Source organism: Chamaea fasciata, unplaced genomic scaffold, assembly GCF_029207755.1.
Source record: "Chamaea fasciata isolate MVZ Bird 193981 ecotype frontalis unplaced genomic scaffold, bChaFas1.0.hap1 SCAF_3, whole genome shotgun sequence".
Taxonomy (NCBI): Eukaryota; Metazoa; Chordata; class Aves; order Passeriformes; family Sylviidae; genus Chamaea; species Chamaea fasciata.
Window position 1 is genome coordinate 60,057,044 of NW_027094088.1, and position 18,229 is coordinate 60,075,272.

At 38.1% G+C, this 18,229-nt stretch overlaps 1 protein-coding gene across 1 annotated transcript in view; it reads right to left on the minus strand.

The window, feature by feature from the left end:
- Positions 1 to 18,229, minus strand: part of LAMA2 (laminin subunit alpha 2) — a 338,729-nt gene that overhangs the window by 14,660 nt on the left and 305,840 nt on the right. The window contains exons 49-56 of the mRNA XM_066180303.1: positions 17,489 to 17,651; positions 15,397 to 15,541; positions 13,445 to 13,583; positions 9,179 to 9,299; positions 6,753 to 6,971; positions 5,325 to 5,473; positions 2,382 to 2,558; positions 1,355 to 1,568 (exon numbers count right to left, since the gene is read on the minus strand). Coding sequence (XP_066036400.1) covers positions 1,355 to 1,568; positions 2,382 to 2,558; positions 5,325 to 5,473; positions 6,753 to 6,971; positions 9,179 to 9,299; positions 13,445 to 13,583; positions 15,397 to 15,541; positions 17,489 to 17,651 — 1,327 coding nt within the window. The remainder of the gene's footprint in view (positions 1 to 1,354; positions 1,569 to 2,381; positions 2,559 to 5,324; positions 5,474 to 6,752; positions 6,972 to 9,178; positions 9,300 to 13,444; positions 13,584 to 15,396; positions 15,542 to 17,488; positions 17,652 to 18,229) is intronic.

Genomic DNA, 18,229 nt, shown 5'->3' on the forward strand with positions numbered 1-18,229 from the left:
TGCACTTACTCTTTCATGCTCTTCTGTGGCTTGTTTCTTTGTTTTGTTTTTCAGGCATGATCAAGGGATACTATGACGGCATTCCTTCACAAAAGCGAGCATTGAACTGGATAACCCTTTTTTACCTTGTTGACTGGTTCCTCATCTTTCGATAGTAGCTTTACTGTACTGCAAATTTGCTTTGCACTCCGAACAGAACAGCTGCATTGGAGCCCTGGTGCTACAACGACTCCACCTTGTGGAAAGGACTGACAACCGCTGCCCTAGAGCATTGAGAGGCCGGTGTTTGTAACTGCGGAGCTCGGGGCACGGTAGTACACGAGATTGAGCTTGCCTACCTTGAACCCAAGGCTTCCACTTCCATGCATGGAGATTTCAGTAGTACTTGATAAGTCCTTCTAGATAAAGCTGTGCCTTATATACCTGACCAATAAAGGTGGTCACGTATCTCAAATAGAATTTCGGTTCTTAACTTCTCAAAACCATCTTATTATTGAAGTGTAAATTCCAATAATGCAAATGGGTTCCTAATTGGGGAATGTGCAGTCTTTTCACACCATTTTGAGACCTCACTCATACTAAACAATAGCTTGCATAAACCTGCCAGTTGTATTCAGGTCTAACAAAATACAAATAATTTTTCCCTCAAAAATATTTTCCAGTGTATGTATTATTCATTTTAATACTCAGATGTGTAAACATATGTTTTGTGAACAGTAAAATATTGCATCAACTTATAAAACTACTACACTTGTGAGAGAAGGAGTTTCTTCCTCAAATTTTGTTGTGTAAGATTGCTTGTCACTAACTAGCTGTTTATTTCTGGTAACAACAGTTGAGCTCAATTTAGCAATGACTGGGGTTTCATTTTGTAATTCTCCTGACTCAAGTTATAAAATTGCAGTGGAGGAATGGCCATATCAAATATCCCTCCTGGTTTGTCTTTTTCTTCATCCTGTCACTGATACGACTGTTATCATGTGCATCAGAGAATAGCACAAGAAATATCGTAATGAAATGGATTTCCCATGGGAAAATTTCCCTTCCAACCCCAAGCAAATATTGCTTGGCTTACATCCTGAAGTGTAAGGGTTTATGGCCAACCAAAGATATTTCTAAAGCTATTTCATTCTTTAAATTACTGTTGTGATAATCCAAGCAAATGATATCAGCCAGTTTTCCATTACCCACAGGTTTTACTGACCTGCAACAAGGTGTTCCATTTACAGTATCATGCTGAATTGTTACTATTTCTGTGGCAAAGTGCTTCATTATTTTTGATGAATAACCTTTCAATTTTGCCTGGAAAAAGAAACTTTTCAAACTGTACCTGACTGAAGTGATTTATACTTACAAGTGCTGACAATAGAGATGGTGTTGGAGGACGAGAAGTAGGAGGGGTTCTTGGCCCTTCTTTTTCCCCATTCGTGTCTGGTTCAGGTTGGACCAGAACTGTTGCACGAGTTGGCTTGTCTTCATCCTCAGGTGGCCTAAATTCTGGTTCTAGTGTGGGACATCGGCCAATATCTGCATTTTCAAAGGACACAGGTTGAGCAAAGTCCATGGGGCTGAGAACACACAAAAAGAATGATGTCTGTTATTAGTTTTTCTGCCTTTTTATCACACATTTATAAAGAACAACTATATGCTGCAGTGTAATTTCACTTCACAGGACACAAAAGCCAGGACTCATCCTGCTCTGTACAGAGAGGTACAGGTACAGAAGCAAGACACTTAAATGAGAGGTGATAGTGACTGTTGGTTTTTCATTCTTTGGTCAGTACAGAGAGACAGGCATCCTCTCTGGCCAACTTTACAGGTGATGTAGTTTCAATGGTATTGCAGAGAAGTCATTTACTCAGATGTGGAGTGATAAAATCCTAATTTAGGCACTTCAGATATCTGAAAGAAAGATTTAGATGGAAGCTTTCTACAGAGGTTTTATTTTATTCACCACTGCCTTTCCTGTTACTCAAATGCTCCTTCCAGATTACTGCACTTTCCACAAAGTAAATTGATTCCCATGGTGGTGCTCAGAATTTTGACTTCTTTTGGAAGTCACCTTACCTAAAATAAAGTGTTATAGTACACCATAAATACCTATCGCTGACGCACATCTTACTGCACCATTACTGTTAAATTTCTCTGATTTCATGGATAAACAGACAGTGTTGGCTTGTCTGTAAAGCAGCTCATTAATTGCATAGCTCATGGAGCATATACTGTAGACAAAAAAAGGGAATGGCATATAAAGAAAAGAGACCATATTCTAGGATTTACTGCTAGTATGATTTGTTGCAACAACGAATTTTCTTCTGGCAACCAAGACAGTTTAACCAGATCTCATTAACTGAATGTTTGTTGGCATCATTGAGACTTACATGGCGTTAATGACAAGATTCCATATACAGCCCTCAAATGGTGGTATGTTTCTGAGAGGTGCAGTCTGAAACTGAGAAGAAGTACCCCCCACAAAGAGCTTCTTAACAGAGATGGGCAGGTCTGATGGCAACCTCTGAGTCTGGACTTTGTCTTCATCAACTTGAACACTGAACATCCTGTGGAAAAGATTTGAAAGCAAAGAAATATGTATTTTACGCTGTTTATTGCTTGTATTGAAATCATCCCTTTGCAAGCCCCATTTACTCCTACATCAGCTGTAACAATGAGCAACTCAAATTATGTTATTGGCAGCTCACACTAAATGCATATTAACCACTAGAGGGGTATCAGCTAGCTGCTGCTGTGCTTCCTTGGCAGTTGTTGGACAAAGCCTGGCAAAACTGTGCTGTGGAGGGGTGATAATGTCAGACTGTGGCTGCACAGGAAGAAGTGGTTTGTAGTGTGGCAATACTGACACAGTAAGGGCTGAGCTGGCTGTACTGTGATAGTAGATATAATCACCTAGTGCCCAGCAGGATGGGAACAGCATGGGGTCACATTTTGTTTGGACTCCCTATTTCCTTATTATCTTCTTGCTGGGGCACAGCCAGACTGCTCTGACTGCAGGAACAATGGCAGACAAATGGTACACTTTTAAAGATCTCATAGCTTCTTCTGGGAGAGGTGGCAGAGTAGGAAAGTTGCTGATTGCTCACCATGTACTGATACAGATGCTATAATTCATTCCTATGGGTATTTCACATGGCACAAGCAAAAGCTTGTTAAGGCTGAAGAGAGGAAGGTAGGAGCCTCTGCAGCACTACTGGCTGACAGTTTCTGGCAAATAAATTCCCTTGGTCAACTGCAAAATTATATTGAAGTCCAATATTCTTTCTTAACTATAATGACAAATACAAATGCGAGCAACTGCATATTGAAAATACTTACTGAAAAGAGACCTGCTTTCAAACACAAAATGCTTGGCTTTGTTATTTACACACATGCTATACAGAACTGGACAGTGACACAAGCACCTGAATTACGTAAGTGCTGTACTAGGTGAAAATTGTCCAGTTTCTCATAGTTTTGGATGAATTAATTTGGTTTGGAAAGCTACAGAGTAAGAAATGTGATTAATTTTTCAAAGGGTTAGAGCAAGCAGTTATTAAAATACTTATCTTTCAGGACAATCCCTATGGTATCTCCCAGTCCCTTCAGCAGTGGAAACAAATGAAGAGAGCTTTCTCTGGAGGCAGTTCAGAGCAAAAGACTAATTTAGGTTTCATGAAGTGTCCCAGAGAGGACGTTTCCCTTCTCTGCCTTCAGAGGAAGTGTAGGGAACTCAGATTGCCAAGACTCAAGTTATCCTTTGTGCTGCTGCATTTTAGCCATGGCTAATCACCATAAATATTTTGGGTCCAAGCAGAAGCATGCAATGATGAACATTAGTCTTCAACAATATAATTTTTCATAATTATATGGACAATTATCTCTCTGCAGACTTTTCACAGGGTGTTCCTCACATTTAAAAAAATAAACCTTGAGCTCATGATGAGCAGAGGAAGAGTTAATCTTAATTTATATCTTTTCACATCCGTTTCAGGTTACAGAAACTTCAGAGTTCAGGCAATTTGTTTTGTAACAAAGCTACTTTGAAAACACAGAGGTCTCATCTGAACAAGCACCATCACTGGATGGCATTGTACAGCAATTTTGCCTTGATGTACACTCATGTGTACCCTCATAAGGTCAAGCTAATGTACTTGCTACAGCACTGCATAAAAGAATTTACTTTGTTGTTTAGAGCTTTTTATTATCATCTGCATATTTGTGTTCTGTCACAGTGACACAAAATGTACCACAAAATGCCATTTCCAAAATAACTTTTTTTTCCAAGGCATTTATGGTTTGACTTTGACCCAGTCACTAAAGTAGAGGAGACTTATTGACTGGAGACATTATTTATGAGAGGTTTTTTAAGAATAAAATAGAAATTCAGTCAGAAAACTATACAGAAAGGAAAGCAAATGACAAAGAGGACAGAAGGGCTCCTGGGGACTAGACAGGAATGGTGGGTCAAGAAGGCTGCAGTGTTGTGGGGGTAAGAGGGTGAAGTAGATAAGCACCTTTTGTAACATGCTGGATGTCACATTTTCTTTTTGATTTCTTTTAACATGCAGAACATTGTGCATAGTGCACTAATTCAACAGATGTCTGTACAGAATGTACACATATTTATGTTCACATGTCCATAATAAACCCTGCTTGGAAAAAGGGCTATTCCAGACCATAAATATTATTGGCTGACTGAGTCCTACATACTACAGTAGTGCTGTTTCTAAGCACTTTCTGAATGGTAAAGTGTAATAAGAAAGTTTTAAAATGTCTGAGAAAGGGCAAAGGAATTCAAGTGAAATTCAGTCAAAAACAGCATGGTCTGAGAAGGTCTTTTCCAATAAGAAAAGTGGGACTGTGCTTTCACGATTTTACCCTATTTAGGTGGGCACAACTGTATCCAGAATATGGCATCTCAAAAAGCTTACAGGCTGCTGTGTTGCAGTTTGTATCCTTTGAAAATAGCTTTTTTCTCTATGTGTTGAAAAGGAGATTTATTGCACCACGGCAGAATTTCTCACCCACAGACTCTTTTATAAAATATACTTGCGAAGAACCAGAAGGTTATAAAGATGCCAGTCCAGGCAAACACAAGTCTGTGGAGAAACAGGCTGGTAGCCTGTGAAAACATGCAAACCCAGCTCTTCAGAACAACAATGACTATCAGAAACTTATTTCTAAGAATTTTTAGGGATAATGATGGAATGAAACTGGTTTTTTTTTGGTCTCAGAAGAAGCATTGACACAGACTGCCGAAGCCATTAATACATTTGCTTTGTTGAGTTAGCTGTGCTGTGCTGTCTGCAGCACTTGTAGGTTTTTGTTACCCTCTCGCTCGTTCTATCCGGACGGAATGAGCTCTGCCGTCGTGAAACTCGCCAGCCTCTGGCCTGATAGTGATTCTGTGGGGATCCCGGATCCCAGTGGAGATGTGCACTTCCAGCCGACCTCTGTTTAGGAACACGGCATAGTAGGCCTGCAAGGTATATGTTGGAGTGAAAAGTAAGTTACATTTGGAAAGAAATTTTTTCACTTAGTTTTACATTAGTGTGTATGCTTCATTGTCTCACACTGGTTATTAATGTGCTCCCCATAGACAAGACACTGCTGTTTCAGTTCTGCTGCGGCTGCTATACTCAGACTCCAGCATTTTTATAGTGAGGAAGGGGTAAAATGAGGTCATGCTGGAAAACGTCAATGGCAGATTTAACTCTATTTTCAGGGAAGGATGGAGACTTCTAACCCATAATTCTTCTGATTTTTGTTGTTACAAGACATGCTCTTAAACTCATCAAGCCGTGAAGTGCATTGATCTCAGCTTGAGCTCTGTGTTTGGAGGGCTGGCAAATCACGCCAATAGGTACTCCAGCACCAGTGTAAGTGGTCATGTCCACTTCTGTGACCTGAAGAGCTGGAAAACGATGAAGGAGCCCCTACCCTGAAGTTAATGTCATCCAGGTGAGCCATTACAATGTGCTGTCCCTGGAGTGTGTTACTCCAGGTTGCCAAGAGCTCTCTTCCAAAATAGGCAGAAAAGGGAATAATGAAGTATCACTTCCCAGAAATCCTGAACAAGGAATGCATCACCACATTCTGTTTATTGCGGTTGTAGTGAGTTTGTCTGTCAGAATTTTAATCAAGATTTAATAGAGACTTGAATAATTTCTAACAATTTCTAGCAATCATACTTTAACCAGTCACTCAGACACTGTGGACTAAAACAGCAAATTTGTATTTTATTAGAAGGAAGGAGAGGCCAGAGCACTCAAGTCTTAAATTCCACATCAGTGATGCCAAACAAGGGGCTTATCTTCACTGTGTTCACCAGCCTTTTTTTTTTTTTCTTTTGGTCTCAGGGAAATTAGAATGATCCTCATTTACGTCACTATGAACAGGATTGAGATAGTTTCCAAGCATTAACAGTGCATAAGTAGTCCTCAAAATGAGTGAAGAATTTGGGTTTGGTTAAAAAAACCCAACATGGAATATAATAGAAAACCAAATCTGCTGCTTAGCAACTAGCAATGGATATATGTCTGTAAACTTGTAAGAGAAACAAATTATCCAAGACAAAAAAAATAATTTTGAGCTTCTGTTAGATTCTTCATCAGATAAAAGAAAACACTAGAAATTATTAATTCCAAATAACTGAATTTTAACTTAGGCATAAACATCTGAGAGTGTCTTGAAACAAACTGTGGCAGTTCAGTAGAATTGTGGGGTTTTTTTTTAATCTTTTGCCAGGTTCCTCTTACCTGCCCTGTCTGCCTGCGCTTTCTCCTCAGAGGAGCAGCTTTCCCTGCAGAGTGCCTGCGTTTTCTCCTGGGAGGGACAATTGTGCCACTTGTGCCAAACAAGATGATCCCAGACTCATTCCTGGTGCTGAAGGAGAGATTGATTTCTGTGCCAACGTCAAAGGAGACCGGCTGCAGTTCCACAAAACCTGGCTTGGAGAAGCTGACTGTATGAATGTTCTGTAGGAAGGAGAGGACAGGAAAGTGCATTAGTAGAATTAAAAGCAAGATTATGAATGCACAGGAAGATTTCTGAACTAAAATAATAAACTTTCTAAATATAACTAGTGTGAAAAGATGGAAAGTAATAATACGCTCTTAGCAATTTACTCCTCAAAGTGTTCTGCAAACACCAGTTTATCTGTTTAAATCTGGCATCATTACTGTATTTGTGGAATCCTGTCTTACAGGAAGGCAAAGTTCCAGTTTTATGTCAATATATCCTCTTTGATTAAAAATAACTGCTCAAGGTTGTTTTTATTTTATATATGTGTTTTCCATTGAGTTAATACAGTTGGAGATTGCTTTTAAATTTATACAATAAGTAATAAAACCCAATATGCACGTAAAGTAGATTCTATTATTTGTCAGATGTGCTGAGAAAATACTTTTCATTAATCTTCATTACTTCACTAAGCACCACTGCTTTCTTGGTTGCTCAGAGTCATAAATGAAGCACTTGCTGCACATGGCCCAATTCTTTGGACATTGGTAACCATTAACATAATTTAAAGAATAGAATACATCATCAAATGATAAATCAGTGCATACTCCTAAAGATTTTCTGGCATTGCTGCCAACTCATGTATTGTTCCAGATGTGGAAGACCAATCAATAGAAATGGTGACTTCTTCTCAAGTAGTTCACCATTTTATCAGTATAGTAGAACTGTTTTCAGGTCTAGAGATAAAAAATTATTCCAGATAAAATCATTGCTGGTGGTGCTTTTCTCTGAAATCTGAGGACATTTAAATGATTGAACACATATCCAGTCTTTATCCTTTACTTTTGCATCACTTCTTTTTTAATTTCCTACATGTAGTTTTGTACAATTAGAATATTTTATTTATTTTCCCAACAAAGAGGTTAATCCAATTAGATTTCATACTCTGAAACCTCAAGTGTTATAAAATAATGTGAAAGTACTTTCTAAGTTTCATAGCAACAGAAGAAAATTAACACAACTATCCTTCTTTCCTGTTCCAGAAAAAATATACTATAAATGAAAACAAATATGAACCTCTCCATCAAATTTTTGCTGAAGCCAAATATGTAAGATTTGAAAGCATTTAAACAATCTGCTTGTTTACAATTTAGCTTTACCACAAACTTGAAAATACGGATCACATAACATATCTAGTCTAATATCCTGTCTGAGAGTTCTACGGTTGTGTACTTTTACCTCTGATGAAGGCCAAAGGTACAAAGGATAAACACAGCAAAATAGGGCCTTTGTCTTTTTTTTGGCTCAGCCAAATTCCAGTTGCTGTTCAAAGTCAGGTTTCAATGTTTTGTAGAAAAAAAATAAAATATTTGGAGAGCATCAGATTAACAACAACTCATTTGTATTTACTGTAATGGTATCTGATATGGAATATCAGATATATGGCAGATATGGTACCTGATGGATATCTTCCATCTGCTTGCAAAACTATCTTAAATAGTAGAGATTTCCAGGGAAGAATACAAACAAGTTATTGGGACACAAATGTCAGTGGAAGTATCTTTTTATATAAAAAGACTTTTCCAGGGAAAATTACTAAATTCTTTCCCACATTTCAGGTCAGATTCCTTGAATTCTATATGCACTGGAAGGCTGTTAATTGCAAGCAGCAACAACTGAAAAAAGTTGCATTTAAAGCTGGAACTAACAACACCAATTTTGCACATTCTTAGTGATCAGTAAGAAATGTGCCTTCCAACTCACTGGTAGCTCATGACAGTAAGTATTCATACCTGAGGTTTTATGCAGTAAATGATTTTATAATAACAATTAAAAAATTAAATCCTCGGGTTTTATGTGCATCAGAGTTTTTTTAGTTTTTGCAGTGTTATCAGTGCCTATACACATTAATGTCAATAATTACCATTTTAGTTGGTTGAAACAAAGCTAAATCACTGCTAAGCAGTTCAGAAAAATCCTGTCCTTTAGGGATAAGGATATCACAAGTGGCCAGGGATACTCTCCAAGTAGTCAGGATCTGAAAAACTGGTTTACTTGCTGATCAGATTTATTCATCTTTCATTCTCTTAAATGTAACTGGATTTTAAGATTAGGTTCCTATCTAAGGAATATACCATATACAATTAATCTAATATACCATCAAATCAGAAACCAGAAAACATTTATAAACATTAAGGTCAAAATACATGGAAATCAGACTAACCTCTAGTGTGCATCCTTTGGTTAGACCAACAAAGTCAGGACTGCTCAATATGTTATAAGGTGTCCTTGAAATCTCAATGTCTTTGAGGCAACCTGTGTATTTCTCTAAGTTCACTTCAGGCCTAAAAAACATTTAGAAGTACAATGTGTTTTCAAAAATAGAGTTTAGGGAGAACAGTCAGCCAGACACACATACGTACACTTTCAGATGCACAGATGCTTGATTTTTATTTTTCACTTTAACTACACACATACACTCAAATACATGTTGCCTTCTACAATCTATCAGCACACATTGCACTCTGCCTTGCATCACTCAAAGGTGTAACAAGAGGTTCATCTCATCTCCAACTGACAACAATTCTTTCTTTCTTTTCTTTAAGGGTTTTTGGTTGGTTGTTTTGTTTTTTGTGTTTTTCCTTTGGTAAAGGAGAGCTATGACCTTTGGCGTTAACACACAGTGAGCTATGAAATAAGGAAGTTGTTGTTCCTTGGGCAAAAGCAGGAAGATGCAAGCTAGGAAATCATAACATAAGTAGAGACCATAACTGGAAGACATTTTTCGTTTCTCTTTTTACATGCTAGATCCAATGAAAGAACTTCAGCAGCGTACAAATATTTGAAAAAAGTTTTTGCCAACACACTTCAGGAATGCAATCAGGTGGTCTGACATATATTTTATATTTCCAGTATCTTTCTTATGAAAACTGCTCCATATTTTTTTAGGACACAGCAATACATCTGACTTTTTCAGGCAGTTAAACAAAACAGAGCACTTGGGTTTGCTACCGAATGTAACTATCCATCCAAGACAGGAAAATATTGTAATGGAATTCAAGTTGCATGTTTGACTCATCAGCTGGCTGATGAGAGGAAATGAGAAATCCCTTGAAAGTAACACCAAAACAATCATGCTTGATTGCAAAGGTATGATTTCCCAGGCCTGAGTACACCAGAGTGAGACCATAACTGCTGGTAACATCTGAACCAGGCATGCCACAAGAAAAGCCTCTTCAGATAAAAGGCTGCCATTGGTACCATGGACAGTAAATCCATAAAGAAAAAAAAATCGCTATTTAATTCACTAAAAAATATTACCCATGAGTGTTTACTAGAATATCTGAACAGTATGAACAGCTCAAAGAGAGAAAAATTAATTTGGGAAATAAATAATGAGTTAAAACTGGGGTGGGGGGGGGAAAGGGGGAAGCCAACAAACACTTCAGTTCCCTGGAAGGAAAGAAAAAATTTTAAAGAACATAAATAACAAAATAAAACCATTTTGCACCGATATTACTCAGCTGCACATTTTGGCACTGAAAGCCATTCTTTGCATTACAGCCAACAGAGCAAGCGTGATGTATTCTCTGGCAAATTAGTACTCTCTGCATAAGTTAAAGCAAGCATCTGGTTTACTAAAATGATCCATATGCTGCTTTATTTACAGTCAAGTAGCTATGTTCACCTTTAATTTTTCATTTTTATTTTCTAGCTCTTCTCCAGTTCCTTTATGGATTTATCTTCCCAGTGGAAGACCAGTTTTGCTGTTATCACTGTCACTGATGCCCATAGTCTTTGCCAACGAGAAACCATTTTTGCTACTACCCATTCCTGCCTTGTCCAGTGACAGACTGTCCTCATCCTGTCTTGTTACAAACAGTTGCTGTTATAATTCCCAACCCATATCACATAAACACAGAATGGGTAAGGTTGGAAGGGAGCACTGTGGGTTGTCTGGCTCAACCTCTTTGCAAACACTGAACACTTCCTTGATGTTTACTTAAGACTTCTTTTTTCCTTTCCAAAATACATGAAACAAGGTCCAAGTTCACCAAGATCTTGCATAATTCTTGGTTTGTTTCTTGGTTTTTTTTTTTTTTTTTTTTTTTTTTTTTTTTTTTTTTGCCAAGATAGACCGTTTTGAGAGAAAACAAACAGCAATTTCTGGAGTTTGGGAGGAAATAATCTTTCTGAGGTTCAGGGCAGGAGCGTTGGGGTGAAGTTGTATTTTTCCAATTCATGCCAGCAATTGCAGACAGAAATAGTGACGTCCTCTCTCTTCCCCTCATACTCCTGGTTCTTAACATGAGAAGTGGCAAATTTCACAAAAAATCTCCACCTCACTTTCATGCTCTCCTCAGTGACTTCTTCACTGCCTCTGAGCACGGCGCTCCGCACCTCGCGTGGGACTACACTGCTCCTACAGCCCGGAGGTCGGAGCCAAAGTCAGCAACACAGCTGGCTGGAGCACACCGCTGGCTGGAGCCTCGCTCCCGAGGCACCGCAGTGTCACAAGCAGCACACAGCTGAAGTAAGCAGCTGCGTGAGGAAAACAGAAGTTGCTCATGTAGGTGTGTGCACAGCGTGGAACCCTTGGGAGCAGCTGTGCTGGCTGTGGCAAGAGCAGCTCGCTGAACTAAGAGCCTTAGCGTAGCAGCTGCTCTAAACACTACCCATGTTGCTGCTGCTGCTGCGGTGCCACCCGTGCTTTCAAGCTGCACTTTAACTAGACACATGCAAGTCATGCAAATAATCTGATTGTTTTTACCTTGCTTTCATACTGGGGTGAAAAAGAAAGACAGGAAAAAAAAAAGAAAACAACAACGTGGCATTAATTGTAGCAAATGGTACTTCTTGTGTTGTTGTTCATGATACTTATTAGCAAGGTTCAGCCATTTCACAGTGAAGCAGGTATACATCATTTACAAGCAACATATAATAAAAGGTGAGATTCTATGTACGCTATCAGGCTATAACAATTAACAGGTTTACTCTGCAAACAGCTACCTTAAAATGTAACACATCAGAGGGTTTTTATAACTTGATAGTATACTTGGCCAAGAGCAAAAGCAAACCATGTAAAACAATTTGGCAGAACTCACACGATCTGATAATGTCAAAGTCATGGATACCCCAGTGTCTATTGTTTGCAGCAGCTCAGCTTTGCCCTAATCCCCCTTTCAGTACTTTTGATTCTAATTTACCGTAACATTAATCTTGCCTCAGGCACTGATGAATCATAGCTGTAGGCAGAACGGTTACCACAGGTCAAAGTAGCTGTGGTACACTGATTTTCTGGGCAGCCACAAAGGAAGTGGAAGATAATTGCTCTAGACGTTTTGTTATGCACTGGTGTGATTTCACAATTACATAATATAGTGTTTTATTTCATGGGTAAAATAGATCTTAGATCTCTTTATTGCTGGGTGATTTGACATCAGAGGTCAATGATTATCCCAATAAATTAACAAATATGTCCATTCTTTTAGTGGCAGAAGAGTCTGTGGATTAAACACAACAGTTCCTTGTGCACAAGACCACTTCAAGGCTCTCATTATGCCATGTAGTTGAAGCTGACAGAGATTAATGGGCCTGTTTCTGTGTTGCTCATCTGTTCATTGTAGCACAGGATTCTCTTGTTCTTGTCACTGCAAAACTGCTGAATATTCATTTTAATTTTCAGTAAGTTTTTTGGTCTATTTAAAGCCATGAAAGAAAGTCATTTAATTCAAGTATCTGTTATCCCATTTCTTTAGTTTATTTATGCTGAAGTTAACATTTATGAATATTACTATGCAATATTTAACAAATAATTACTGGGAATTTTATATTTGTGTAGGAAATTCAGGATCAGACTTCTAAAGGGAAAAAATTTCATTCCGCTACATTAAATGTATGAAGAATATTGTATCATATGCTTTAAGTCCTGAATACAGGAGGAATTTTATATAAGGACATGAGGAACTAAATTCTACAAATAATTGAAAATTATATCTAAGGAAAATATTTTAATACATATTTAAAGTATACTGACACTCATCATGCAAAAAACATGGATACCCATTAAGCAGTAATCTCATGTGGAATAGTCTGTAGGTCAGTTTCTCAACTCATGCACAAAGCAAGCACCTGTCCTTAATTTTGTGAAGGTATTGAGCCAACTCTCTGAATCTGCAGTCATAAATTCTATGCATCAAATAAATAAATAAATACTTAAAAAGTCAGCTACATCATGGTTCTTGCACAAAATCAGAAAGATGTACTGCACTGCAAGTGTCATTTCCATTGTATCTGTGTAAGGTGAGCTGTGTGAAATACAAAACATATGCAAATAAAGCGCTACTCTGCTGTGGCATTCCCAGGGTACATTGGGGAATTCACCATTCACTTACTGCAAATGAACTTGAGAAATAAATGCAGAGAATAAGATTACATTGTATTTACATCCCCTTACGAAGACTAAAGAAATTGGTTTAAGCCACGTTACCTTAGATTTCTCAGGGTTGGCAATCCCCCAAAATATATTTTCTCATGCCCTTTTAAGTTGAGTCCAAAGTGGCTGCCTGTAGAAGTTGTTGCTATGGTCTCTTCTTCATTGGTGTCTATGTCTACAATTGATATGTTGGCTAAAAGACATTTGAGATTAGTTACAAAGTATCTGTCATGAACAATGATGTCTTAATGTAAGAAACCAACAGAGAAATATTTGGAGGGTTAGCAGGAAAAGGAAGAAGCAAGGAAGGCTGTATTTTGCAATTAAGATACTGGATTTCCACATTATCAGTTATGGGCTGGGGGAGAAAGCTGCACTTTCCTCTGTTTCCATAACAACCTGGAAAGCTATAGCAATTCTGTACACTTTATTTTTATATATTCTCTAAACCTGTTTCAATTTGGTGCCTTCTTTGTGTCACTGTAATTTGGAGCTAACACTTCAGGACATAGTTATGACAAGAGATGATTTTACATTTAGTTTGTGATCTCAGTCCAAAGATTGCCCCTTGAACAGGAGTTTTTAGTGTAAAAGTTTGTTAAGCACTGTCACTACGTGCCTTAGAGATTGGTGATCATCACTCTAAACCACTTTCAAAACCAAAGCAATAGCTGTCATATCCAATTTCAGTCTGGAATCAGTGATGTGCTACATACAACCATCCTATTAAGGTGCTTGTTCCATGGGTTTTTTTAATGTATGAATTAATACAGAATATAAACTTCAATAAAAGAAAGAAGACTCAGTAAAAAATGCTGAGCAGGCCCCAAAATATATAGGGATGAAAAGAAAGGATTTATTTTCCTCCTTGAGAACGAAATAGACAGACTTTCTTCAACACCTTACCAAAACCAGATTAATTTTCCTTTCATTTCTATACCTGTATCTTGTTTATGACAAACAAATGATGTTTGAATGCAATTAATAAGTTACAATTACATGGCATTGCATTTTATATTAATACCTCCTGGGTTAAGTATGAACTATGATAACTGGCTAGCAATAAGACATTCCTCCTCTAAAGGTGCAGCAAATCTGCAAGTGAGATCACTAAATTATTTTGACCACTCTCTCAACTCCCAAGTCTACTTCAGCCAAATGACAAGGAAGAGGGACTGTGTGAGGTGTAAAGGCCAGGCAGAGAGCTGGCACTGCAGGGGGTAGCAGGAATGTGTTTAGGGGCACGCGGTGACCCTGAAGATTCAGAATGCAGTAAAAAAATTCAAACTCCAAAAGCACAGAGTATGTCACAGTTTCCAGAAATAAAACTAATTTGGTTCAGGTCAGATTCTATCAGCCTTATAAGCAGACTTCAAAACAAAAAAAGGGTTTTGCCAGCATGATAACCAGTAGTCTTTGTGATCTTATCAAATTTCACCTCTTTACATTTTGTGTCAGCAACACTATAAAGAATTAATAGAATTTCTGGAGATGTTCCCAGTTATTTCCATGCAGATTCAGTTCATGGCACAATGCACATCATGAGGGAAGATAAAGTAGTGGTGTTTGTCTAGTTAGATACTGTACTATCAGTACAGTCACTGCATTTTTCAAGCACTTTGGTATATGCTGAGCATGAGAGGACTGTACAGCATTAAAACTATTGCTGTCCTAACAAAAATCACATGCCTGTTTCGTGATTTGGAACAACATCAGGGAACTGATGAAAAGACTTCTTTTTTCCCCAATCAGAAGAATTTTAGAATTCAATTTATGACTGTATAAAAAAAATATGCCTGAAAAATAGGCTACCTGTTCATAAAGCACTGTTTGACAGTGCAATCACTCACACGCAACTCAACACACCTATAAGCTTAAAAAAAAAAAAAAGCTGCTAAAATCACCAGACCTCGTAATTCCCACAGCATCTTCCCTGTGATTAGATGGTTAGGTGTACTGCGCAGGTAACTGGAAAAAGTCATGGTTCTGACACCACAAGAACTTACCTTGCTTCTGAATTCTTGACAGGGTGAAGGATTTCCATTTGCCATCATTATGATTTTGGTTGCTGATAACTGAAGCTGTACCTGAACCCAGATCGTAGCTGACTTTTATACGCCCACCACTGAGTTCTACACTCATGAAATCCTTCTGTTAATGAAAAGGGTTAGATACACCATGAAGATTCTTTGTCATTTTGGTAAGAGGCATAAGACATGAAATAAACACTTTTTAATCCTGGGTGACTACAGACATAATTTTTCAAGCTTTAAAAAATGCCATAACTTATGCATCTACTACCCAGGACTCTCATGTACAGTTGTCTGATACCAAGCTCTTTTCTTCCCTTATATTCTTTTATGGATTGCTAATTCAGTTGGAATTTTGCTGGCATCTTAGTTTGGAGTTTTGATGTGAAAGCTGTGCTTTTATTTTAGATTGAAGATAAAAAACAGATGTTATAATTACCTGAAACTAATACTCAGCTTTGAGTGTATGTTTGTACTATAATTAGTGTATGTATTGCATACCTCAGCTAGATTTAACTTGCAAGGTAGAAAACTAAAATAGTGAAGATGGTAATGTTTTACCAGATTTCCAGAGAGTAGTCTATGGAAGCAACAGAGCAACAAAGAGATGGAGACAAAGAGAGCTATGAACACTCTTATTTTCATCAACCACTGATTCTAGTATCCAAGCAGCAACTGGAGATGGCTGACTGGAGCAATGATATATGCTGCACTATCTCCAAAAAAAGAACTGGCAGGATACAAAGAGCAAAACAAATAGCCAGAGAACTGGACAGCACGAAAGCCATTAGGTAAGTAATGGTGGAACTGTGACCTAGGACATAAATGTACTAGAGAAATTTTTATTATCATTTTGGTCATGGCCAGTTCCACCTCTTCTCAGACTAAAACTGAACAAACTCAGTAGTCTAGATGTTTAAGCATGTCTATCCATGCATCATTAGAAAGAGCATCCTCCACTTTTTTATGCAGTGGGACAGTATCATAAGAGACAAAACATACCAGGGACCAGTTGCTTGTGTTTTTGAGATTTCAATTAAGTATTTTTTTCATAGAAAAATATGTAATTCAAAAATAATTATATAAAATAATTTAAAATAATGACATTAATTATACTTTCAATACTCAATTATAAAAGTTCATTAGAAAAGCTACATAAATATTTCATTATCATAATAAAAATCTAGATTTGCTAGAGTCAGTCAGGAGGAGCACCCTCCTCCTTGATAATTCCAGCTAATTATTTCCAAAATACAAGAATCTGAAATAAGACTGGTTTACACAAACACAGTTTTTGTAAAATAGCAAATGCTCAGTAATTCTTCAAGTCATCAGTGAAAAACACTGTACATAATTTCTGCCCCATAGGAAAAGGATAAGGGAAAGACTCTGTTCCCTGTCAGTCATGCAAATCAATCTGGATCAGAGATGTCAAAGATGAGTTATTCAGATCTGGACAGGTGTCTTCATAAATAATTTCTCCCTGTTATCCACTGTTATCCACAGACATTTGATACTGCCTGTGAATAAAAACCTTAAACAACTTTAAAACTAATGTTTCTTTTCTCTATTTTAGCTGTAAGAGAAGCCATTTGTAGATATTGGAAAAACACGATCACTATTACATCTTATTTGTTGCACCAGTCCCCCTTTAAACCCCCTCAATGAAACCTAAACATTTTCTTTATATGAGCAGGATTTTTATATGACTCATCTCTTCCCATATTCTCCCTGCCATCACACTGCGATATTTTAAACTATGAATAGACAAACACAACTAAAAATGTTCATACACATAAACATCTAGGATAAAGGAAAATTAATTAATATTTTCAGAAAAAGCTGGGATTCTCTCCAGAATAACATAATAATCTCCATTCATTCCCCCTAAACACTAGGTAGTCAACACCATCTTCAGTTGGCCAGCAGTGAACCATCATACCAGGCAACACCACACCAGGATAGTGGCACCTTAAACTGCTAATTTTTTTATGATCTGATAAATTCAGTGACTGCAAAGATGGCATGAAGCCTGCAAGGAGCATAGAGGTTAGCTAGCTGTTCTTACCAAGTCATCAGTAGCTAGATACATCAGCAGAGCATTCGATGAGAAGGTCCTGAACTTGAACATGACTGTGGAAATATTGGGGTTCCAGCGGATTGGGCGGCTCACCATGGCATAGCTGTCACCATCAAACTGCACCGTTCCCTCACCATCTGCCACCTGTGGGCTGAAAAGAATGATTCCAACTATCTTCTTTTGCCATGTGAAGTTAAAAAGTGCAGGGTTAGGATGTGGGCACAGCTCCTGGGAGTCTTCCTGAACTTGGTTCGATGTGTTTTCAAACCTTCCACTGACAGGGACAGAATTTCCCATTCTATTTTGAGAATGCAAATGCATTTCTTTTGTGGGGTCTCTGCTCACTACCCTGGTGGCTGTGAAAGCCATCTTGAGGCACTGGACTCTGTTCCACACCACGTAAGAAATCCAGGCACCCACACCACAGCTGTACATGTGCCAGACTGAGTTCACTGTGGCTCTCATGCTCTCTGATGCTTTGACTGTTTCTGGTTACTGGTTGTCAGGAGCCTTTCTATCACAGCCCTGTCCCACCAGCTCAATTCTGGTAACTAACTGACCACACTTAGAAGCCAAACTGGCTGCTTCCCCCCTCGGTGCAATTGCCACCTAACTTCTGTTGCATACATGTTGGAATTTGATGGCTGCTGTGGAAATTCCTGCTACTTACCACTGAATGTAATGTCACTGCACACAGGTTCCCTAAAGAAGCACAAGAGGCAGTCAGTG